At 39.5% G+C, this 26,444-nt stretch overlaps 1 protein-coding gene across 1 annotated transcript in view; it reads right to left on the reverse strand.

Annotated features, from left to right (window-relative positions):
* The window catches only part of LOC133663276 (low-density lipoprotein receptor-related protein 1B-like), an 872,326-nt gene that overhangs the window by 445,807 nt on the left and 400,075 nt on the right, over positions 1–26,444 (reverse strand). The window contains 4 exon segments of the mRNA XM_062067630.1: positions 4,540–4,776; positions 8,445–8,588; positions 8,661–8,853; positions 11,737–11,959. Of these exon segments, the coding sequence (XP_061923614.1) occupies positions 4,540–4,776; positions 8,445–8,588; positions 8,661–8,853; positions 11,737–11,959 (797 nt within the window).

Consider the following 26,444-nt stretch of genomic DNA (forward strand, 5'->3'; position numbering starts at 1 on the left):
GAATAACCAAATAATTTATTTAGGTATAAATGTCACAAGTTATATTGCCAAACATCTTTGACAACCACATCTTGATCGTTAACAATACTCTTTTTTAAAATTATTAATACGCCAAGCTGATACAGTATCTAAACACGGCATTATAGCTCTGCGCTTCTGTATCGGGTTAGTAGCACAATATCTGTTGACTTATCCAGCTGTGGTGTGTATTATTCACCGGCTCATATGATAAACGTAAGAAACAGCAGCACTGCACATAAACCAGTCAGGGAATCCAGTAAAAAACAAATTACAGGCTCAGAGCTTAGAAAATGCACTTATTAGTCATAGCAGCACGTAAGAAGACCAGCTCTCATTTAGCACACAATATATATGCATCCTTAATATTAAACACTAGTAATAGACAGCATATAAATCTAACTTATGTGTTTGTACATATAACACTCAATAATGAACAACTGCTTTTTAGTGTGCTGTGTGTATGAGGCACGTACCGCTGTTACCAAGGTGAGACCTTCAATGTTTCGCACTGTTCAGAAATCACGCTGTTTTGAATTTATTTTTGCGTACTCCCTATGTCAATTGGCATACCCCACTTTGGTAGCCTAGAAATCAAATAAATAAATCATTAAAAATACATTCCTGAGGTGTGCGCGTGGCCGACTAGGTGAAGCAGTACGAACGTAGCACTGCTACTCTGGACCACACTGAAGCCGAATGAGTCGATAAAGTTGGACATTTATCCACAAAATTATGAAGACGCTGTTGATGGTGTGTTCGACAGAGAAGCAGCTCTCAGGACATACATAAGAAGTCCGTTCTCCCAGGTAAATGTTGTACATTATAATTACATTATTCAAATTATGACCCTGGGTGAAACGGTTGCAAAACTAGCTAAAAAAGTGATATCAAATGACAGCATGCTAGCAAGCTAACGTGAGCATGATAATAGTTAGCTTGTGTCACATACCAAGTGATATGACTCTAAGGTGTATGGCTAGGGAATTTGAGAAAATTGAGGACATTTAGCAAAGAAAGTCAGCACTTTAATGTTAGCATGCTTACGTTTGCATGCTAACAGTTTACAAGTGTCACGTAGCAAGTTACATGACTCTGGGGTAAACGGTTGCAAAACTAGCGCAAAAAGTTAGCATGCTAATTGTATCATGCTAGCAAGCTAATGTTAGCATGCTGTCAGTTAGCATGTGTCACATACCTAGTTATATGACTGCAAGGTGCGTGGCGGTCAAATTAGAGAAAAAACACTTAAAATTAGCTAAAAAGGTAGCATGTTCATATTAGTATGCTAGCATGCTAACAATAGCATGCTAGCAGTTAACAAGTGTCACATACGAAGTTATATGACTCGAAACATGCATACAGTTAGCATGTTTCAAATACCAAGTTTTATAACTAAGGTGTATGGTTGTAGAATTAGATAAAAAAAAGCGTAAATTTAGCACAAAAAAAAATTACCATGTTGATGTTAGCATCCTCGCATGCTAACGTTAGCCCGTTATCTCTTAACATGTGTCACAATCCAAGTTATATTACCCTATAATACAGGGGTGGGCAATTAATTTTTACCAGGGGCCGCATGAGCAACCCGAGCACTGCTGAAGGGCCACACCGACAATATTTCAATTACATTTTGCTTAAATTATTTTTGATATACCGTAAGATAAAAAATAATAATATTTTCATTTAACCTAACTTATCTTTATACAAAAGCAGATGGCTTTTGACGGTTTTATTTTTAACACTTTCTTACACAACACTTCCTGATGTATAATACCATGCAAACATTTCAATTTCTGTCACTTTATCCTGCATCCTCTTTGTTGTGAACGTAGCACGCCTGTAAGGTGATTGGCGAAGAAGGAGGAAGCGTTGCTGTTGCGGAAATGAGGAGTGAGGATAGCTGTGCGTGTGGAAAGAACGAGATAAGTTGAGCTGTGTTAGTATAGCTTGCTCAATAAAAGTTTAAAAAGAGCGTCAGACTTGGTGTGCACTTCTTCTGGACTCTACAATTAATACCTGGGATTTATATAGCGCTTTTCTAAGTACCCAAAGTCGCTTTACATGTTAAAAAAAAAACCCAATTGATGTCAGAAGTGGGATGAAATGCCTCCCAGTTTGCCTTGCCATCAAACCTGGGAGTCTTCATTGAGGGCGGAATTCCCCCATGGCAAGCAGCGTGAGCTGCACCTGTAGACACTGCCTCTCTCCTTCCTTCTCTCTCTCTCTCTCTCTCTCTCTCTCTCTCTCTCTCTCTCTCTCTCTCTCTCTCTCTCTCTCTCTCTGCGGCGAGCTCCTCACGTGGCACGTACCTCTCGATGACGTAGCAGGCTGCGCACATAATTAAGCAGTGCAGTATGCGCAAAGTTTTACTTCTGACATCAATTGTAGCGTCCAGAAGTGCACACCAAGTCTGATGCTCTTTTTAAACTTATATTGAGCAAGCTATACTAACACAGCTCAACTTATCTCATTCCTTCCACACGCACATATCCTCACTCCTCGTTTACGCAACTCAAGAAGACAACATCAACTTCAGCAGGTGGTTACACTATATTCTTTAAACACAGCAACATGTGTACCACAAATTAAGCACACAGCTTTACCTTTACTTGGCAGTCCATGTCTTGTTGAAAACACGCCATTCGTCATCACCTTTTCTTTTTTTAGCGTCTCGGGAATAACCGGGCGCACCGCCCATAAATAACACTTTTCAAAATAAAAGCAGCACAGTTGTATTGCACGCAGGACATAGATGTTTTTTTTAAATTTATTTTGTAATTTGTGATTGCCGCTGCGCGCACGAGCATACGTCCACACGGAAGTCATACAAATAACGCTTTTCAAAACAAAAGCAGCACTGTTGTATTGCACACTCGAGATATATACTTTTTTAAATGTATTTTGTAATTCATGATAGGCCTCACGCGGGCCGGACAGGGACGTACAAAGGGCCGGATGCGGCCCGTGGGCCGCAGAATGCCCAGGTCTGCTATAATATATACCCTACTAAGGTGTATGACTGTGGCAATAGACCAAAAAAAAGTGTTATATTAGCTGGAAACGTTCTAATGCTAATGATAGCATACCGGCATGCTAACATTAAGCTAGCACATGACTGGGTAAGAAGATTTACCATTAATTGATTAACGTGGTCCCCGACTTAAACAAGTTGGAAAACTTATTCGGGTGTTACCATTTAGTGGTCAATTGTACGGAATTTGTACTGTACTGTGCAATCTACTAGTAAAAGTTTCAATCAATCAATCAAACACGCAGTATTTGTTGGTGTAGACATAGAAAGCAGTATAAAATGTTAGCATGCTAATATGAAATACGCTAGCAAAAAAAAAAGCTAGCATGCTAACGTTCTCACAAGTATGCTAGCAGTTAACGTGCCTTACTGTAATTGTTGGTAGTACATTATTTTGTATGGTTTTTGATCAATGTTCATTGTCGAGAAGTAAATTGTTTTTATCTAAAAGCTTCTTACATGTTAACATGGCGTTGTTTTTGGGGTGCCTAGTGCAGAAAAATAAATACTCGAATAATTTCAGTGTATGAAATTAGATTTTGGATTATGAGCTTAATATGAAAACAATTTAACTCATACCAGTTTGCAGTACATTGTTTTTTTTATTTGCGTGATATCAAATGTCAGCTATGCAACTACTAAAAAAAATAATGTAACTCATCTGTATATAAAGCAAGGCTAATAAAAGCTGTCAACTACAGTTTATCCACACAGGTCAAACAAATGCCGGTGTAAATAGGGCATTTTGAGTACATCGAGAAGATGAAGGCTTTGTACATACACTTCCCTATATTGACATGTGTGTGGAACATACTTGCCAACCCTCACGATTTTCCCGGGAGACTCCCGAATTTCAGTGCCCCTCCCGAAAATCTCCCGGGGCAACCATTATCCCGAATTTCTCCCGATTTCCACCCGGACAACAATATTGGGGGCGTGCCTTAAAGGCACTGCCTTTAGCGTCCTCTCTCACCTGAAAAGGAGACTATTATATATGTCTCAGTTATCCATATGTTTATCTATAACCCATAAAGCAGGCAGGCACGGAGCTATTTCTCAGCGTGTGTTTATTCCAGCCGGCACGTTAACACACTGACACACAACATCCGGATTCCCATCATGCATTGCTTCAAAACTACGGCAAGTAGTAATGTCCAAAAACATAACAGAGACGAAGCAGAAGAACGAGGAAGAGACACGGCGACGACGAGTAAGAAGTAGAAGTACGCTTGTAAGTTCCAAAATGATTGGAAAAAATAATTTCAGTTCATCCAGGACAGCTCGAAGGGGAAGGGGTATGCTGCCTGCACATTTTGTAGGTCAGACTTCTCCATTGAACACGGTGGCCGAACAGATATACTCATTCTTGAACGGATTATTTATATATATATATATATATATAAAATACTTGAAAATATATACACCCCCCCCATCTCCCGAATTCGGAGGTCTCAAGGTTGGCAAGTATGGTGTTGCAAGACGCCTACCTTCGTTCAGGATCGTTTCCCTGTGGCTTCCGTCTATGTTTTGTCTTCCGATGAGAAAACTGGTGGTGTCAGCAAAATAAACATGCCCCGACGACGCGTGGTAGTCGATAGCTCGAGGATTGACGAGGTCTTCAATCGGCACCATGTGCTCGTCGCTCGACTTGACGTTCATGTCCATGCCTCGGATGATCCCGGGACGCCCTTTGCCGTAGAACATGAAGAGATCACTTTTGGGCTCTAAGAAGCAAGAAAGGAGAGACCGTTTCACTGTTATTGTCAATTAATTGGGTTTAATTTTTCAGGGCTGACCCTCGCATTATGCGCTTTCAGCAAGCACATTGTTCTGAAGTGTTAGCCAAAGCCAGAACTATCAATTCTCTTTAATGGAGACAATGACCAATGCCAATGACAATTCGCGATCATCTATCATGCTTGTGGTAAAAAAAAAAGTTGTCTGGCAGTGCACGAAGAAAACCTGTGAGCACATAGACGAAGGCAAATACTTACCTTGGCTGTGGACTCTGTCTTTCATCTAAACCAATGTGGTGTCTCAATAGAAGGACAAACAGTGAAGCCTAGAAAGCTGAGGCAGCTCCTCGGCGGCCTGTCTGCCGCTTAGGCTCTATGTACTCCTACCCTTTGGGATCCTTTGTAGAGGCAAGAGGATGAATGAAGGAGGGCTTCCAGGGAGAGAGGCAGACCTCTCCTCACTCCCAGTCCCTACCCACGAGACTACAATGCTGTGGGTGAGGACCACACATGCCTCAATTCAATTCATCATTTTGTGAGGGAGAAACCAACTACCCAGGAGGCAATTAAGTCTTGCAAGAGAGGAGACCCAGATATCAAACTCCAATGTGACCATGGTAAGAAAAGCACTACGGTTTAACACACAATGTGTGTAGAAGGATGGAAAGTACAGGAAGGAGAAAAATAGAGCATACCCTCACCCTTAGCTGTAATGTAAATTTGATCTACTGCCTTTATTGCTCACTAAGTGTTTTTTCATGAATCGATCACACAGGTTAAACAAAAAAAATTAAGCAAACTTTAAACCTCATTATAGCAAACAATCAATCCAAATTGCAGTATGCTGACAGCTTTAAATAATTTTGCAAAGAATCAGAGTCCATCCGAATACTTTTAATCAATGTCATTCCGCTGCAGATTAATGCACCATCTGCTCTATTATGACCTTATGTTGTCCTTTTCAGGCGTTCATTAGGAGTGCTTGCAATTAGCAGTGTCGACGACAGTTCTAAAAACATCCCAACACAAAAATAATCAGGCTATATGAAAATATCCGTAACAAGCTTTAAAAAAAAAAAATAATAATTGAGGTGCATCTCACCGGTGATTACTCGCTTGCATAATTGAAATTAGCTTAAAGGGGTCATATTATGATTTTTTTTTTCCATTTTTAAAACACTTTCTTTTGGTCTACATATCATGTATTGCTGGTTCTTTGATCAAAATGTTGAATAGGTTTTGTTTTTCAGACATTTTTCCAATGTTTGGCTGCATTAAAACATGGTTTCTCTCCTACATTGCCATAAATAGTAGTCAACGACTCCGCCATTAAACAAAGTTTTTTCGGAAAATCCATCTTTTATGAAGGTTTGTGGTTGATGCATGACAAATCTTTGCACACACTCGGAGCTACTTTCTTACAGTTGAAGCCACATTGCCACAAATCATAAAAGTTAAAATTAAGGCACTTTTTACTCCAAATGAGGCTGAAAGTGTTTTCAGTGATTTACGCCGGTTAAAGCAAACGACAACAGAGCATTGTCCTTCACTGGGTTTCTGTCACGGCCCGGGCGCACATCCGTGCGCATTCATGTGTGCGATGCGCTGGGTGCACCTCTAGGAGCACGCCAGGCGCATCCCAGTCCGAATGCAGCAAGCAGCTGCAATCGATCGCCGGCAATCAACACACCTGAAGCTGACGATGAGACCTGCCTTCTTAAGCCAGCACAACCTGCTATCCTGGGCCAGAACGTAGTTTCCTGTTCAGTATAGTAAGCCGACACATCAAGCTCTATGTGCACTCTTTTTCTCTCTGTGTTTCTCCCCCGTCGTGTTCATTGCCCCGTGTCCTCCTTGTCGCCTCCCTTCAGCCTGCCTTCGTTCCCACGTCACGAGCTGTGTCTCGTCTCCCCGCATACCCTCTGGTTACCTGGCTGCATCTTGGATCTCGACCTCCCACCTGGACACGGACTTCGACGCCTCTCTCCTCCCCTCGACCTCACGTCTGTTCACCGACCTCTGAGCCAGCCTCACACCTCTTTCGCCTCTTGCTCAACACTCCCAGTAACACTCATTTAATTCCTACATATTTCACACACCATACACTCTTGGATTTGGTCACACTCCATTCCCTCGTTTATATATATACACTGTATATATATATATATATATATATATATATATATATATATATATATATATATATATATATATATATATATATATATATATATATATATATATAGTGTAATATACATAAATAGAGCTAAAATGACGTCCATCCTGTCAGTGCCGTTATCGTGGAGATGATGTTGTGGTATAGCCATATTTAAACAATTTACAGTAGGCTGACTCGCGCAAGTATGTTTGGGTTATTTTTCTAGCTGACGTCACACTAGAACAAATTTCCAAACGGACCGTTTGGAGGAAGTAGCAAGAAAAGCAAGATTGTTTTAGAAATATCTCTGCATTGCCTTCACGATTTGATTTCAGGACTTTTGCAGATCTAAAACACACATAAGCAGGTCCCAATAGGTATGCAAAGTTGGTTTTGCAAAATAGAGCCCCTTTAGGAAAAGACCCCAATATTTGTACACAAATGTCAGAATGTCACCCAAGAAATTTTTTATTTTTTATTTACTTGAATGCATTTAATTTATTTGCACAAAACTTGGTAACTGTTCTAAAGTAAAAGTTCTTTCAGGCTGTATTTTGGAGTGATTTCTTTATAAGGTAAAAGAGCTTGCATGGACAAAATAAATTGCATACAAGTGTGTTCATGAGTAATGCAATAATTTTTTGTGATTGATCATATGAGTTAACTCATTAAATTATATATATATACATATATATATATGTATATATATATATATATATATATATATATATATATATATATATATATATATATATATATATATATATATATATATATATATATATATATATATATATGTTGTTTTTTATTTTATTTTTTTATTTTTTATTTTTATTTTTGTATTTATATATTAGTGTATTAGTTTTGTCCCGATACCAATATGTTGGTACCCGTACCGGTACCAAAATGTATTTTGACATTTGTCGGTACTTTTCGATACTTTTCTACCTAAAAGGGCACCACAAAAAATTGCATTATTGGCTTTATTTAAACACAAAATCTTACAGTACATTAAACATATGTTTCTTATTGCAATGTTGTCCTTAAATAAAATAGTGAACATACGAGACACCTTGTCTTTTAGTAGTAAGTAAACAAACAAAGGCTCCTAATTTAGCTGCTAACCTATGCAGTGACATATTGTGTCATTTATCATTCTATTATTTTGTCAACATTATGAGGGACAAGCTGTGAAAATTGATTATTAATCCACTTGTTTATTTACTGTTAATATCTGCTTACTTTGTCTTTTAACATGATCTATCTACACTTCTGTTAAAATGGAATTATCACCTATTCTTCTGTTGTTTGATACTTTACATTAGTTTTGGATGATACCACAAATCAGGGTATCAATCCGATACCAAGTCGTTACAGGATCATACATTGGTCATATTCAAAGGGGGGGTTGGTTGGGGGACCGGTACTTTTTAGGCGGTATAGTACTGAATATGATTCATTAGTATTGCGGTACTTTATACAAACAGGGCATACTTACTTTTGCAGGATTGTCCATCAGAACCTAAGTTGTAGCCAACACGGCAATGGCACGTTCTGGACTTGTAGCTGCCACTGAGCAGACAAATATGGAAGCATCCACCCGATTTCCCATATGAATCCATTTCACACGCATGTGTCCTAACTGCGAACAAAAATAGTGCAAGTAATATTATTTTTCAGCTTAACTCCCCTCACGACATGGGAAATGCCTTACCTGTTGTTTGTGTGACTTTATGGTAAACACGGAGGGTTTGTGTCTTTCCCAGACTTGCGAGTGTCTTGATCTCCGCAGTGATGTTGAACCTGTGGATTTGCAGCAGCTCCACAGTCAAAATATCTTTGGAAGGGTCAGAGCGGGTAGCATAGAGGTAGTTCTCAAACACAGTTAATGCATAAATATTCGACACCTGAAAAAAAGGAAAGAAGATCAAATGAGCTTTTCACCTGTATCCCCTAAAGCTAAACACTTGAGAACTGATGAGTGTTATCTCAAAGCATGCAGACAATGAGAGGAGCACAGGCCAAAATACTCGACTGAGAAGCTGGCTACCTCTAGGGCAGTTGTCCCCAACCTTTTCCTTTTTTGTAACTGCGGACCGGTCAACATTTGAAAATTTGTCCCACGGACTGGGGGGGAGGGGGTTTGTCATAAAAAAATACAATCATGCGTGCTTACGGACTGTATCCCTGCAGACTGTATTGATCTATATTGATATATAAGGTAGGAACCAGAAATATTAATAACAGAAAGAAACACCCTTTTGTGCGAATGAGTGTGAATGAATGGGGGAGGGAGGTTTTTTGAGTTGGTGCACTACTTGTAAGTGTATCTTGTGTTTTTTATGTTGATTTAATAAATATATATTTTTTAAATTTATTGCGCGGCCCGGTACCAATCGATCCACGGACCAGTACCGGGCCGCGGCACAGGTGGGACCACTGCTCTAGGGAGCTCGGTGCTGGACTAATACATCGGTGCCCATGCTACATTTAACAGGCTGACACCCATGAAAAGTGACATGGTAGAATAGGCCTCGCACACAAGAAGTGGAGTTGAACTCAAGGGGCTGCGACGTGACATCAGGGGCACTAGAAACATGAGTCTGAATGTATAAATAAACCAGAAAACCACCATTATACCTATCTCTAAGGTATTGGTATTAGCCCTTGAAATTCACACGCACACACACACATACACTTTATACTATACCGCTCCATTGCATAAGTACTTACTGTATAATAAATGCAATTCAAGCTGTTTTAATTCAATACCAGAAGTAGGTAGATTTAAGTATAGGTCAAGAAACATAAAACATATTTGACCTTGCCATAGGGACAATTTGGGAGATATATGTTGATATGTTTAACGTTTCATTTTAAATGACTAGAATACTATTAATATTCACATAACCTTAGTGCTAATACTAAATAAATAAAAAAAATTGCATAATTTTGGTCTTGACCACTGTATGTATGCTGAGATTATCGCAGATCTTCAAGATGCAACCTTTCAATCAAATTTGAGACTGATTTTGTGGATTTAAATAATCCTTTTTTATTTATAAATGAAATTGTAAATGGTTATTTGGTCGGTAGATTTTGAAATGTATTGTATTGTACTGTATTCTGTGTATTATATGTGTATTACCATTATTGCTATGTTGTCTATTACCATTGTTGGCATTTTGTCTATTACCATTGTTGGTGTATTCATTATTCCTACATTGTTGATACAAATTATTGTTACAGTGTAATAATTATTGTTACCTGTGGTAATGGCACTATGATACAACATCTGTATTATAATCCTTGAACAAAGTAACAGTGAAACTCATGTGAATAATCACTGAATGGAGAACTGAGGGTGGGATTAAATAAATTATCTTCTTCCCACTCCCTTTCAGGCAAAACTGGACAATCATGCATTACATACTATACATTACCTTTTGCACTATATTAATTCATATTATTATGTGTTGTCAACTTTGTACTTTGTTATGTCATTGCCTGAAATAAATAAATGAAAAAATATGAAAAAATTAATTATATGATGATGTATATTTTAACTGTCGGTCCCTGTTCATAAGCTGAGTGCTTCAAACAAACAACACCCTCTGGTAAAAATTACATTGCTAATACTTCCCATCGTCTTGCACCATACACTTTTAGTAGCATACACACCCCAGTACATCGTCAGTTTCAATAAACCTCTTGAACTGATTCCTGCCGTTGTCGTCTCCTTCCCCCATAACATCAGAAGCTTGTACAATAACAGCACTGTACAATGGGATCTAACTATGTGCATTCCAGTTATTATTAACACAGCATAATATAGATTATTAAAAATGAATGGGTGGGCAAGAACGGAATAAATTATTTATATTTCAATTGGCTTTGGGATTTTAAGTAATGAGCTTGGTCCTAGAAATGACTTCAAAGATTATTCACTGTTAATTCCTCGATACACGCAAGACATCAGAAAGAATCAAGATATTATGTTTCTTTCACCCTGTACTGTAAGTTCCCCAGCTGCAAAGTTGAGGTACTACTGAATAAGGAAAGCATATATAAATAAAGTTTTACTAATATAAATAATTATAATAATCATGTTATCTTTAACAGTGAGAACTAAGAACCATTCAGTCATTCCCTCTGCATTCACACATGACGGTGGGAAGCTTCATTTGTAGCCTGGGATAGACTGACGGAAACATGGCTGCCAATTTGCACCTACCAAACATTCATTAACATTCACACGCCAGTGTTAGTGGCACTGGGAGAAATGTGTGTGAAGTGCCATAGCAAAGGACACAATAGCAGTGACTACGATGGCAGAATCTGGGTTCGTACCAGGAACCCTCAAGTTTCTGCATGGCCGCTCTACAATCCGAGCCACACCACCCGCCCACCTATCTCAGCTCTGAGAGCATTTACTTCCTTTTATGTGGGAATTTTGCTCAGTCTATCTTGTAAAATTCAAGCTCATTGGCATTTCAAGCCTGTCTATGTGGGCCGCTAGCAGTATTATCATATGCAAAAACATCATCCTGTGGATGAAATACACATCTCGCATGAATGTGTAGCCTACCTTGCCTAAAGTAGTATTTTAATGAACGGTCGGACTGCTGAAGAGTTATTTTGAAAGATTTGCCCCCTGGTGTCTCTTATTCATGCACCTCGCCATAGTGAACTGACCTATGTCAAAATTAGGATGACTCATGCGCGTAAGAAGAACCAAATGTCTTAAAATAAAATGGGCCATTTAAAAATGCAAAAATGCAGTCACGCACTCGGCTTACCTGGGTAATGGTGTGTCGGTTTTTGCCTTGGTAATCCACAACATCAATGTAATCCAGGTAGGCATCTGCCCAGTACACCATCTTTTTGACCACATCCAATGCCACAGCTGTGGGCTGCTCAATGTTATAATCCACCAGCCGTGTCCGGTTTGTGCCATCCATGTTGCAGCGCTCCACCTTGGCCACGTTCCCATAGTCAGTGAAGAACATCATCCTGCAAAAAAGGCAACAATGTTTCAATAATATAATGCTAAAGATGTTGTATATGCTCTATTCATGGAGATAATTTGTTTACATTTTTTATTTAACCTTTATTTAACCAGGAAAAAATCCCACTAAGATTAAAAACCTATTTTTCAAGGGAGTCCTGGCAAAGAGGCAGCAGAGCTACACAAACAATTACAAACCCCAAAACCAGTGAAGTTGGCACCTTGTAAACGGAAATACAATGATTTGAAAATCCTTGTCAACCTATATTCAATTGAATAGACTGCAAAGACAAGATACTTAACATTCGAACTGGGAAACATTTTTATTTTTTGCAAATATTAGCTCATTTTGAATTTGATGCCTGCAACATTTAAAAAAAAAGCTGTCACTAGTGGAAAAAAAGACTTGAGGAATGCTCATCAAACACTTATTTGGAACATCCTACAGGTGGACAGGCTAATTGGGAACAGGTGGGTGCCATGATTGGGTATAAAAGCAGCTTCGTGAAATGCTCAGTCATTCACAAACAAAGGATGGGGCGAGGGTCACCGCTTTGTGAACAAATGTGTGAGCAAATTGTCGAAGATTTTAAGAACAACATTTCTCAACGAGCTATTGCAAGGAATTTAGGGATTTCACCATATAAAGTCTGTAATATCATCAAAAGGTTCAGAGAATCTGGAGAAATCACTGCACGTAACATTGGCCGTGACCTTGGATCCCTCAGGCGGTGATGCATCAAAAAGCGACATCAGTGTGTAAAGGATATCATTACACGGGCTCAGTAACACTTTAGAAAACTACTGTCAGTAACTACAGTTTGTTGCTACATCTGTAAGTGCAAGTTAAAACTTTACAATGCAAAGCGAAAGCGATTTATCAACAACTATGTGTGTGACAATCATTGGTACTTTAACTTTAACTTTAACACCCATAAATGCCGCCATCTTCGCTGGGCCCGAGCTCATCTAAGATGGACTGATACAAAGTGTAAAAGTGTTCTGTGGTCTGACGAGTCCACATTTCAAATTGTTTTTGGAAACTGTGGACGTCGTGTCCTCCAGAACAAAGAGAAAAAGAACGATCTGGATTGTTATAGGCGCAAAGTTCAAAAGCCAGCATCTGTGATGGTATGGGGGTATATTAGTGCCCAAGACATGGGTAACTTATACATCTGTGAAAGCACCATTCATGCTGAAAGGTACATACAGGTTTTGGAGCAACATATGTTGCCATCCAAGCAGCGTTATCATGGACGCCCCTGCTTATTTCAGCAAGACAATGCCAAGCCATGTGTTACAACAGCGTGGCTTCATAGTAAAAGAGTGCAGGTACTAGACTGGCCTGCCCGTAGTCCACACCTGTCTCCCATTGAAAATGTGTGGCGCATTATGAAGCCTAAAATACGACAACGTAGACCCTGGACTGTTGAATTACTTAAGATGTACATCAGTTCCCAAACGTTAACTGAGTGTTGTTAAAAAGAAAGGCCATGTAACACAGTGGTAAAACGCCCCTGTGCCAACTTTTTTGCAATATGTTGCTGCCATTAAATTTTAAGTTCATGATAATTTTCCCCAAAAAAATTATGTTTGGACATCAAGTAAAACAGTTACAGATAACTGAAGCTCATTTAAATGCTACCAGTTTAGATTTAAAAGCATTTAAGGATAAACATTCAGTCAGCTTCATGTCTCTTTGTAGCATGTTCCACCACAAGGAGCTGCTTAGACAAAAGCGTTTTTTCCCTAGTTCAATGCAAGCAAAAGGGACAGAGAGCAACAGCTGATCGTTGGATCTCAGCGCATAAGAGTTCGTACTTCTCTGTGAAATCAATGCCCAAATATATTCGGGCAAAAGTCCCAGAAGACCCATCTATTTCCTACCGCTGAGCCTTGTAAATAAAGATGTACCAATGACACTATCTCCTTGTGGACAGAGAAGACCATCCCACCCGAGAGTACAAGTCACAGTGGTATGTCATGGTGATGAACCTCAAAGAAGCATGGTCAGCAGTCCACCATCTGAAGACAAGAATGAGTAGCATTCATATAAAAAAGCTCAGATAAAAATGTGGCAGAGACAAGGCGCTTTTTTACACCAAAAGAAAAATGTCTCTTATTACGGAAGAAAAAACACAATTCAAGTTTTAGTTTCTTCATCAGGTGATCAATAAAAAGTTTAAAAGTGAGAGAGTCATCAATTAAAACACAAAGGTATTTATATTCATGCACCACTTCTATGACATTCCCTTCAAGAGTGGACACTACCGGGGGAGTTTGAGGCACCTTCCTATGCTTGGAAAACAGCATACGTTTTGTCTTGTCAGCATTGAGAAACGGTTTTAAGTCAATAAGGGAATTCTGCACAGCGACAAAAACTTTCTGCAGGGAATTAACAGCCTGTTCAACAGATGATTCAGAGCAATACATAATTGTATTGTCAGCATAAAAATGCATATTAGCATCAGAGAAATGTTTGAGATCATTGATTTATAAGATAATTAAGAGGGGCCCCAATACAGATCACTGAGGCACCCCTTTATGAACAGTGACAAATTATGAACAAATTCCCTCATATTTAAAGGCCTACTGAAATGATTTGTTTTTATTTAAACGGGGATAGCAGATCCATTCTATGTGTCATACTTGATCATTACGCGACATTGCCATATTTTTGCTGAAAGGATTTAGTAGAGAACATCAACGATAAAGTTCGCAACTTTTGGTCGCTGATAAAAAAAGCCTTGCCTGTACCGGAAGTAGCGTGACGTCACAGGTTGAAGGGCTCCTCACATTTCCCCATTGTTTACAATGCAGCGAGAGCGATTCGGACCGAGAAAGCGACGATTACCCCATTAATTTGAGCGAGGATGAAAGATTCGTGGATGAGGAACGTGAGAGTGAAGGACTAGATTGTAGTGCAGGACATATCTTTTTTCGCTCTGACCGTAACTTAGGTACAAGGGTTCATTGGATTCCACACTTTCTCCTTTTTCTATTGTGGATCACGGATTTGTATTTTAAACCACCTCGGATACTATATTCTCTTGAAAATGAAAGTTGAGAACGCGAAATGGACATTCACAGTGACTTTTATCTCCACGACAATACATCAGCAAAGCTCTTTAGCTACGGAGCTAACGTGATAGCACATCGGGCTTAAATGCAGTTAGAAACAAAATAAATAAACCCCTGACTGGAAGGATAGACAGAAAATCAACAATACTATTAAACCATGGACAAGTAACTACACGGTTAATGCTTTCCAGGCTGTCGAAGCTTAACAATGCTGTTGCTAATGACGCCATTGAAGCTAACTTAGCAACGGGACCTCACAGAGCTATGCTAAAAACATTAGCGCTCCACCTACGCCAGCCCTCATCTGCTCATCAACACCAGTACTCACCTGTGTTCCAGCGATCGACGGAGCGACGATCATAGATGCGGTCGGCGGCCCGGAGACGGAGGAAGTCAAGGTGAGGTCGGCGGCTAGCGGGTCTGCTATCCATCTCAAAGTCCTCCTAGTTGTGTTGCTGTAGTCCGCCGCTAATACACCGATCCCACCTACAACTTTCTTCTTTACAGTATTGCAAAATATTCACCAACACAGATGTCCAGAATACTGTGGAATTTTGAGATGAAAACAGAGCTTTTTGTATTGTATTCAATGGTGTACCAATACTTCCGGTTCAACGATTGACGTCACACGCATACGTCATCATACATAGACGTTTTCAACCGGAAGTTTAGCGGGAAATTTAAAATTGCACTTTATAAGTTAACCCAGCCGTATTGGCATGTGTTGCAATGTTAAGATTTCATCATTTATATTTAAATTATCAGACTGTGTGGTCGGTAGTAGTGGGTTTCAGTAGGCCTTTAATACAGTGGGTCTTTTCTAAATAATTTGAAAACCAAGCGACCGTATGTCCTGACAGACCAATGAGAAAAAGCCAGTTTTAAAATAGCGTGGTCTACTGTGTCAAAGACTTGTAGAGATCAATAAAAAGTGAGGGACAGTACTTTTTTTTATCAAGCACTACAATTATGTCATTTACCACCTTAATTGTAGCAGTGATGATGCTGAGCTGTTTCCTGAAACCTGATTGATATATACAAATAATTGTATTTGAAGAGAGGAACTCTTTCAGCTGATCACAAGCAAGAGATTCCAGAGTCTTTGATAAAACACATACATTTGATATTGGCCTTTAATTACAAAGAACTGCTGAATCACCAACATATTTCCAAACTGATGGAATGTCCTTGTTTTTAACTGACGGATTAAAATGATTGAAAGTGGCTCTGCTATAAAATCAGCTGCCATCGTAAAAAAATAAGGCTCAATTGAGTCAGGTCCGGGGGACTTTCTGTGGTCTAGTGTTTTTAGGGCTTTATGCACTTCAAGACAAGTAAAAGGAGCACAATTAAAAGGATCTCCAAAAAACATGGGAGAGTCTGCACAAGGATTCCCTAAAGTCGTCCCTTTTGAGTCAAATAGAGAACCGGATGATACAAAAATGCTGGTTAAAACAATTCAAGACTTCAGTTCGATCATACACTGGCACTGATTCTTGAAGTACAAATGTGGGGAAAGTTGCTGTGTTTTTAGTCACAGACAGAGATTTGATCACTTTCCAACATTTCTGGGTGTTGTTGAGATTCTCAGTGGTGACCAACAAAAAATATTCTTATTTGGCCTTTTTGATAAGCGAAGTGCATTGATTTCGAAGCTGTCTAAAATATGTCCAATCAGTGGCATAGTTACTTTGTCTTGCCTTATTCCATGCCTGCCATATATCATGTGATATCTGCCAGTTCTGGAGAAAACCAGGGATTGTACACCACAAAAACACAATATGAATGGATGTTCAAGCAGACATACAGCAGTCTTTAGCAGACTGCTGTGTTTGGGATTGTGTATTTACTTGTAGCCACCTTTATAAACGTAACCTTGCAAACATGCTATTGTAGCAGCCTTAACCAGTCCATGTTGTTTCTGTAAACCTCTACAGCTACATAGAAATCGACATACCTGCTCCACTAATTCACTGGAAAAACTGAACTTGTATACAGGAACTGTTTGTATATGGAAGAATATGCATACCTGCCAAACATATCTTACATTATGTTCACTGTAATTTCCCCACACATAATGACTTGCTATGCATTTTGTCCTTGACGGTCGCCTGAACGTCTTCAAAGACCAGATACAATGTGTACAATATAACGGTGGACTTCTCTGCCAAACTGCACCATTTTTCAAAGCATCTAAACTCCATGTGAAGGCCATTCGCAGACCCAAATGTTGACAATCACATGTTTAAAAGGGATCGAGAAGTCAGCGGCAAAGTATACTTTTTTGCCTGAACTTTTAAAATGAATTGATATTCATGAACCAATGAAATGTAGATTTTATTTGGGTTTTTGACCAACAACAAGCTTTACAGACCATTAAGGTCAGCTGATGTTAGCACAACTACTGAAAATGCTGTGAAAAGTAAAACTAAACATTGTACATCTGCCTTCAGCTTCTATCGTACCCTCAGGCTCTTGACATAAACACTCTATGTGGTAGTTTAGGGCCACAACTTCTCGGTGGGTCCAACATGAACAGTCAGGCGCTGACCATGGTCAAGTCCATTTAAATATGCACTGTTTATACTTTCAATACAGAGGGACATTTGGATCTGTGGAAATTTCGATTGGATTAGCAATTTATACAATCAAACCCCAAACATGATAAAAAAGACTGAAAGGGGCCACAAAACATTTAGTTAAAGGCCACAAAAAGCCTAGAGCTGGCAATGCAAACACTTCCAGGACAGTACACCCCATTCATGATTTAGTTTTGAGGGCAATGTTTACTAATGTGCACACGTTTATTTTGCGATGCTTTGCCCATGTTTAGATTGATTGATTGTATAATAAAACAGTCAATTTAGAAAATAACATTGCTGAACATTAAGGGCCTGATTTCCTAATAGCTAAACAGCGTGTGCATTTTTTTAAATAGTGCGTACCATTAGTGGGCGTGGTGCGTGCAACGTATTAACACTGCGTGTGCAATTGTAAATGAGGATTTTGCAAGTACTATGCGGAACATCACCACACATACACTCTCATTTACTGCGCAATCATATTATCATGCTTCACCTGTGAATTTTGCTATGTTTTCAAACATTTTAAAGCAGCCATGCATTGCATTTACATTGCAACCACTTATTATTGTTTATTTTTACCGCCGAATGTGCGCTCATTGTTGAAAGACTGCACTTACTCCGCTTGAGAAGCAAAACAAAAATGCAAACTTAAATAATTAGTTTTTCATATATCAAATATTTCAACATTATATATTATTTGCGGAAAAAAACAAACGTCATTAAAAAAATAATAATAATACACCAAAACGCATCAATTGAATTTGTTTTAATCTGCCTCTTAAATCCTCTAGCACAGTGTTTTTTAACCTTTTCTGACCCAAGGCATATTGTTTTCATTGGAAAAAATCCAGAGGCACCCAACTAGCAGAAACCATTCAAAAATTAAACTTAGCAGCCGATATTGACGATTAAAAAGTCGTTCTCGCAATTGTTGGATATGACTTTAAACCATAACCAACCATCCATCACTATAGCTCTTGTCTCAAAGTAAGTGTACTGTCACAACCTGTCACATCACGCCGTGACTTATTTTGAGTTGTTTGCTGTTTTCCTGTGTGTCGTGTTTTAGTTCTTGTCTTGCGCTCCTATTTTGGTGGCTTTTCCTGTTTTGTTGGTATTTTCCTATAGCAGTTTCATGTCTTCCTTGAACGCTATTCCCCGCACCTGCTTTGTTTTCACAATCAAGACTATTTCAATTGTGCAGATGCTATCCTTCTTTTTGGGGACTTTGTTGATTGTCATGTACGGATGTACTTTGTGGACGCCGTCTGCTCCACGCGCTGTAAGTCTTTGCTGTCGTCCAGCATTCTGTTTTTGTTTACTTTGCAGCCAGTTCAGTTTTAGTTTTGTTCTGCATAGCCATCCCAAAGCTTCAATTACTTTTCTTAGCGGCACTCGCTTTCTGTTTATTTTGGTTTAAGCGTTAGATACCTTTTACCTGCACACTGCCTCCCGCTGTCGTCTGCATATTGGGATCACGACAAACCATGTTCCCGACATCTACAAAGCAATTAGCTACCTGCTGCCACCTACTGAAATGGAAGAGTATTACACGGTTATTCTGCCAAGCTCCAGACAGCATCGACACTCAACTACGGCACATTATTTGCGGATTATAATTACTGGTGTGCAAAAACATTTTTTAGCCCAATTAGTTGAAATTACATAATCTCCCATGGCACACCAGACTGTATCTCACGACACACAGTGGTTAAAAAACTCTGCTCTAGCAGCTATAAAGTGATGTTGCTGAATATACAATATGTCTAATGATTTTTATTTCTGACCATCCAAAATGTTGACACACACATGTAAGACGGAGGATTCTCGTCCGTCCGTCATTTGTCTGTGGAGCACGAGCAATGGCCCTGCAGCCGTGTGTAGAACAGTGTCAGTTTGCACATGCTAAATAAAACGCAAAATAGTGCTCGCAAAACAGTGATGAGTGTTGATAAATTCACATTGCTCATGCTAAATATTTATATTTGCAGCTACTCCTCCCGGTTTGGTGGGTGTTTTGATGATCAGCATATATTTTGCATATTAATGAAGACAGAGACGCAAAATGGATTATATGCCTTATTTTGCTCACTTAACAAACACAATCCGCTTCGCACATTTTTAGTAGATCAGTTTTGCGTGTGCTATCAGGTTTGCACGTGTTTTAGTACACACAAACTTTTAGCAAATAACTTTTTTAGTACCCTTTTTTTTTAAAAATGTAAACAAATACAATGTTTACGTGTGTGTAAATAAAGTTTCGGGAGATGATGCCATGCATCCTGCATAACACCACATAAAATCAAAACAATGTACAAAACAACCTTAATGGCAGGAAAAACCGCGTTTGAGTTAGTTTATGTGCCGTTCAAACCGAAGTGTGCGCCAGGATGAGATGGAGAGGGGAGATCATGTTGCTGCATTCTCAAAGATCCCAAAAGACAGGTAGATTACAGTCATAAAGCATGCTGTATGCAAGCAGAAAATTGAGCCCTCAAACAAAAGATTCCGTCTGTGTGGTGAACAATTTGTAGTTAAACGGTTTAAACACCATATCATGTCTTTCAATATGGTTTCAGTTGATCTTTGTTTCTTAAAAGATCAATTGGATTGGCCCCGTGTCTTCTGATTTTGCAGGGCTAATAAGCTAAAACACAGACACTAATTACGTGTTGCTCACTCAGCTACGAGCAACTCACAGTATACAATGTGACAATAAATCATTGCTTTAATGCTAAGATGCTGCACGTAACTGTATTTTTGGGGAGAAAGAGGCCAATATTGCATCGATTAAAGATTGTAAGACAACGGTAAGTAAATGGGGTACTTGTATATGTCTATATACTTTTGCTCTGGAACCTTGTCCTTCGTTATAGCTGACTTGATGGACGTAAAAAGCAAGCTGGGTGCAATTTACAGGTCAGTTATGTTTAACCTATTGATTTTGTGTTGTATCATTCAATGTCCCAGCAGGTACAAGACAATAATACAACATTGATTATAAATGCATGTCCTTTAAAATGGACTTTGAAACAACGTTGCAAAATAGTTGTATTTGTAAATTGAGACTATGTTAGTGTCTAACGTTGGATCAACGTTGTCGGTTGGGAAATTACCAAATTCCAATGGTCAAATCAACATCACAATCTGACACTGAATAAACGTCTGTCACGGCTCGAGCGCATGCCAATGCGCATTCATCTATGAGCCCCGCGGAGCACAGCTCGGGACGCGCCCACGGCCGCTCATCTCATCCACGCGTCACTCCGGTGGCAGCAAGCATCTGCAACCAATCTGCACTCCGCGCACCTGTGATTGATGAGCTTCCTGGGATTCTTAAGCCAGCGCAGACCTGCGTTCAGGGCCAGAACGTAATCTTCTGTTCGCGTACAGTCAGCCACGCCATGCTCTATGCTCACTCTTTGCTCTCTGTATTTTCTTCCCCGTTATATTGATTGTCTCGTGTCCTCCTTGTCGATCCTACTGTAGACCTACGTTCCCGCGTTGACGAGCTGTGTGTCTCGTCATTCCTTGTTCATCTGCTTCCCGGACTGCCTCTTGGATCTTGACCTCTCGCTTGGACACGGACCTCCTACGCGCCGCTATAGCCCCCAACTTCCTGCTTGATTCACGGATCTATGAGCTTGCTCTGCCCCTTTTGGACTTGCCTCTTGCTCAACATTTACGGTAACACTCAACAATTAATTCATACACATGGTCGCACACACACACACTCTTGGATTTTTGTCACATTCCATTTCCTTAGTCTATTCATATTTATTGTTTGTTATTATATATATAAAACATATATATATATATATATATAATAAATTATAGTACTAAATACTATGCCCCTTGTTGTCTGTGCCGTCTACTCCTCCCGTACACAACAACGTCAAAAGCATGTTGTTTCAACGTTGTATTTGTGTTGTAAAATATTGGTTGGAAAATGACCAAAATTCAATGGTCAAATCAACGTCAGAACCCAACATTGATTACATGTCGTCAAAAAGCATGTTGTTTCAAAGTTAGGTTTGAGTTGCTCAACGTCAGTACCTAATTCGACAAGTTCTTAACTTTGTTTTAATGTCTTGCGCCTGCTGGGATCTGTGTCTGTAAATTATGCAGGCTTGAACCTGACGCTCGTACCATTCATTTTAGCTATAAATTAGAAATATATAATATATAACTAGAAATATCAAAGTGCTGGTTTAGGCATCTTGCAGCAATAGAGGTGCCCACTGTGGGCAGATAGTGTGCGAGCTTGAATGAGAGAGACACTCGGTCAATTGGAAAACACATCAACCACTAGGTAAAACATCTCACAGTTTGACGGACCCAAGCAGCAGTGAATATTTGTTTTAGATTCATGAGGTGGGACTCACTAGCTGCTGTTATTGATAACATGATGTGACGAATCACACCATGGACAACTGGGACACATGACACACATCACTTAAACAACAACAAATCAACTTAAATACCAAACTGTGAAATTTCTACATATCCAGATCAGGGGATCAATTATTTAATGCGGTTTGTGGGCCAATTGGAATTTTTCCAGCTGAGCCAGTATAGGGCTAATATGCATAACACATGCTAGCTGAACAAAAACAAAGTGAGTACATTAATCTACAAGTATAGTGCGATATGAGGCGACTCTTGGCTTTTTGTCATGCTTTAAATTGCGAGCATGATTTAAGTTAGGAGCCTCCAAGCCGCTAGATGGCACAGCTAATGTCACAGTGAACACCGTAAGATCCGCCCCAAAACATCCAAACTTACCTGCTAGCATTAGCTAGAGATCAAAATACCTTAGCAGAGTCTGGTGACTTGGGGTCTCCAATGCACTGCTGCTCCACGAACCAGCAATGTCATTGCCTAGCAATACTCCCAACACATTGCCTGATATGCGTCCACTCTTTTCTACTACAACACTGATTGTGGGAGATAGCATAACTAGGAATATACGCTTTTCAACACCATTACTTGCTATTTCAGCCGTCCCTCTTTGGTAACTTGGCTCATTGTATATGTTGGGTCTAATGAGACCGGAAGACAGCAATCAGTCCTTTTCAGTCTGCTGGAAGAGGTAAATGCTTTACATTTGTTACAACCCGGGCACATTCCAATGCGTATTGATCTGTGTGCTGCGCTGAGCGCACCTCTAAGCACGCACCAGCGCGCGCCACTCCTGCTGCAGCCAGCTCATCACCTGTCGCTGATGAGCTCCCTGGGCTTCTTAAGCCACTGCAAACCTGCGTTCCGGGCCAGAACATAGTTTCCTGTTCCGTACAGTAAGCCAACTCGTGTCAAGCTCTCTGCTCTCTCTCTCTCTGTGTTTTCTCCTCCTCCGTGTTTCATTTGTCTTGTGTTCCTGTGTCGTCCCAGCGGCATTCCTCCGTTCCCTGACGACGAGATGTGTGTCTCGTCTCCCTGTATCCCCTCTGTTTCCCCTGGCTGCCTCTTTGGATCGCGACTTCCCGCCTGGACACAGACTTTTGACGCCTCACTCTTGCCCCAGACCTCCTGCCTGTCTCTGGATCTCCGAGCTTGCCTTGCCCCCTTGGACTTCCGCCTCTCGCTCAACACTCCTGGTAACACTCATCAGATAATCGCTACATATAGTCACACACATGCACATTTTGGATTAGTTTCACACTTCATACTATTGTAAATATAAAATAATAGAGCTAATACTACGTCCCTGCATTTTGTGGCGTCTTCTTCCCTCTGTACCGTAACAACATTATTATTACTGTATTACATAACTTCATAAAACTACAGCACTGTAGTTTTTTGTACTACTATTGTAATATTTTTCAAATATTTTTTTTCATTTAAAAGTTTGTCTTTCTTAAAGGCACATTCATATTGTGTCGTTTTGGGAGGGCCAAGCATGGATTCAACTAATTTTAATTAATTTCAATGGGAGAGTTGATATAAGATATGATTGTTTGGAGTTATGAGTTTGGTCGTGCAACACACAGTGCTTGTATGGAATTAAATGGATAGGAAGCAATTCAAACAGACGGAGGTTTCTGATTATAACAACTGACACCAGAGCATGGCAACCATTGGTCTTTGGGATGTTAATGGGTCAGAATAAAACAATCAATTATCAATAGAGATGTCCGATAATATCGGCCTGCCGATATTATCGGCCGATATATGCGTTAAAATGTAATATCGGAAATAATCGGTATCAGTTTTTTTATTATCGGTATCGTTTTTTTTGTTTTTTTTAATTAAATCAACATAAAAAACACAAGATACGCTTACAATTAGTGCACCAACCCAAAAAACCTCCCTCCCCCATTTACACTCATTCACACAAAAGGGTTGTTTCTTTCTGTTATTAATATTGTGGTTCCTACATTATATATCAATATATATCAATACAGTCTGCAAGGGATACAGTCCGTAAGCACACATGATTGTGCGTGCTGCTGGTCCACTAATAGTACTAACCTTTAACAGTTAATTTGACTAATTTTCATTCATTACTAGTTTCTATGTAACTGTTTTTATATTGTTGTACTTTCTTTTTTATTCAAGAAAATGTTTTTAATTTATTTATCTTATTTTACAATTTTTTTTAAAAAGTACCTTATCTTCACCATACCTGGTTGTCCAAATTAGGCATAATAATGTGTTAATTCCACGACTGCCTATATATATATCGGTTGATATCGGTATCGGTTGATATCGGTATCGGTAATTAAAGAGTTGGACAATATCGGAATATCGGATATCGGCAAAAAGCCATTATCGGACATCCCTAATTATCAAATATAATTACAAGGTTTTGAAAATAGTTTAGGATGGTTAGAATGTCTTGGATAACATCTCGATCGAAACATCTCTGTGGGGAGTTGTTCATGTTTTACAGGATCTCCGGCTCCATCCCATATCCCAAAACTATGCATGTTAGGTAACTGAAGATTCTAAATTGTCTATAGTTGTGAATGTGAGTGAGAATGATTGTTCGTACACACGTGTCAGGACATGACAGTTTGTACCTTGTTAGCTGTTTCCCTGTGTTCTGCATCATTTCCTGTCTTTATTATCATTCTAATTCCTGTTGGACTCTTTGTTTTGCTGCATCTTCACTTTCTGTTTAGTTTTCTGCCAGCACTCCTGTTTTCTTTGTCTAATCAATTCTATTTAGGTTCAACTGTTGCTGCGTGGGTTCCCTCCGGGTACTGCGGCTTCCTCCCACCTCCAAAGACATGCAGCTGGGGATAGGTTGATTGGCAACACTAAATTGGCCCCAGTGTGTGAATGTGAATGTGAATGTTGTATGTCTATCAGTGTTGACCCTGCAATGAGGTGGCAACTTGTTCAGGGTGTACCCCGCCTACCGCCCGAATGCAGCTGGGATAGACTACAGCACCCCCGCGACCCCGACAGGAACAAGCAATATAAAATGAATGGATGGATTGATGTTGCTCCTTGCCAGTGCTACATTATCGTCTGCCGCGACATGACTTGCAACAGCCTTTTGCCCTCTAAAAATGAATTACAATTTTTGACCTGCACACCGCCTTCTGTCTCTACATTCTGAGGTCACGCCATCAGCCGGCATGCGCCACCATGGCTACATGTGCCCTATGATTGGGGGGCAACTGGTCCAATGTGTACTTAAAGTCAGCTGGGATGGCCCCGACTCACCCAGGGTTTCTACAGGTTTTAGCACATCTAATGTAAGGCTTTTTAATGGTATTTTTAATGCCAGTTAAAACAATATAATGCCCACATGTGTGTGTGCATATATATATATATATATATATATATATATATATATATATATATATATATATATATATATATATATATATATATATATATATATATATATATATATATATATAATTCCTTAGGTTTTTCCTGACCTAAGGAATATTCTGCTCGACTCCGGCATTGAGCACTGTTTAACAGATAAACCACAGCAACCTCGGCTAGAGATATATGAAACACACATATGTGTATAAGTACATATACATATATACATACATACACTAAACCCAAAACCAGTGAGGTTGGCACGTTGTGTAATTCGTAAATAAAAACAGAATACAATGATTTGCAAATCATTTTCAACGTATATTCAATTGAGATATTTAATGTTCAAACTGAGAAACATATTTTTTTTTGCAAATAATCATTAACTTAGAATTTAATGGCAGCAACACATTGCAAACAAGTTGGCACAGGGGCATTTTTACCACTGTGTTACATGGCCTTTCCTTTTAACAACACTCAGTAAATGTTTGGGAACTGAGGAGGCCAATTTTTTAAGTTTTTCTGGTGGAGATCTTTCCCGTTCTTGCTTGACGTACAGCTGAAGTTGTTCAACAGTTCGGGGTCTTTGTTGTGGTATTTTAGACTTCATAATGCGCCACACATTTTCAAATGGAGACAGGTCTGGACTACAGGCAGGCCAGTCTAGTACCTGCACTCTTTTACTATGAAGCCACGCTGTTGTAACACGTGGCTTGGCATTGTCTTGCTGAAATAAGCAGGGGCTTCCATGATAAGGTTGCTTGGATGGCAACATATGTTGCTCCAAAACCTGTATGTACCTTTCAGCATCAATGGTGCCTTCACAGATGTGTAAGTTACCCATGTCTTGGGCATTAATACACTCACACACCATCACAGATGCTGGCTTTTGAACTTTGTGCCTAGAACAATCCAGATGGTTATTTTCCTCTTTGGTCCGGAGGACACGACGTCCACGGTTTCCAAAAACAATTTTAAATGTGGACTCGTCAGACCACAGAACACTTTTCCACTTTGCATCAGTTCATCTTAGATGAGC

The sequence above is a fragment of the Entelurus aequoreus genome, linkage group LG13, assembly GCF_033978785.1.
Source record: "Entelurus aequoreus isolate RoL-2023_Sb linkage group LG13, RoL_Eaeq_v1.1, whole genome shotgun sequence".
NCBI lineage: Eukaryota > Metazoa > Chordata > Actinopteri > Syngnathiformes > Syngnathidae > Entelurus > Entelurus aequoreus.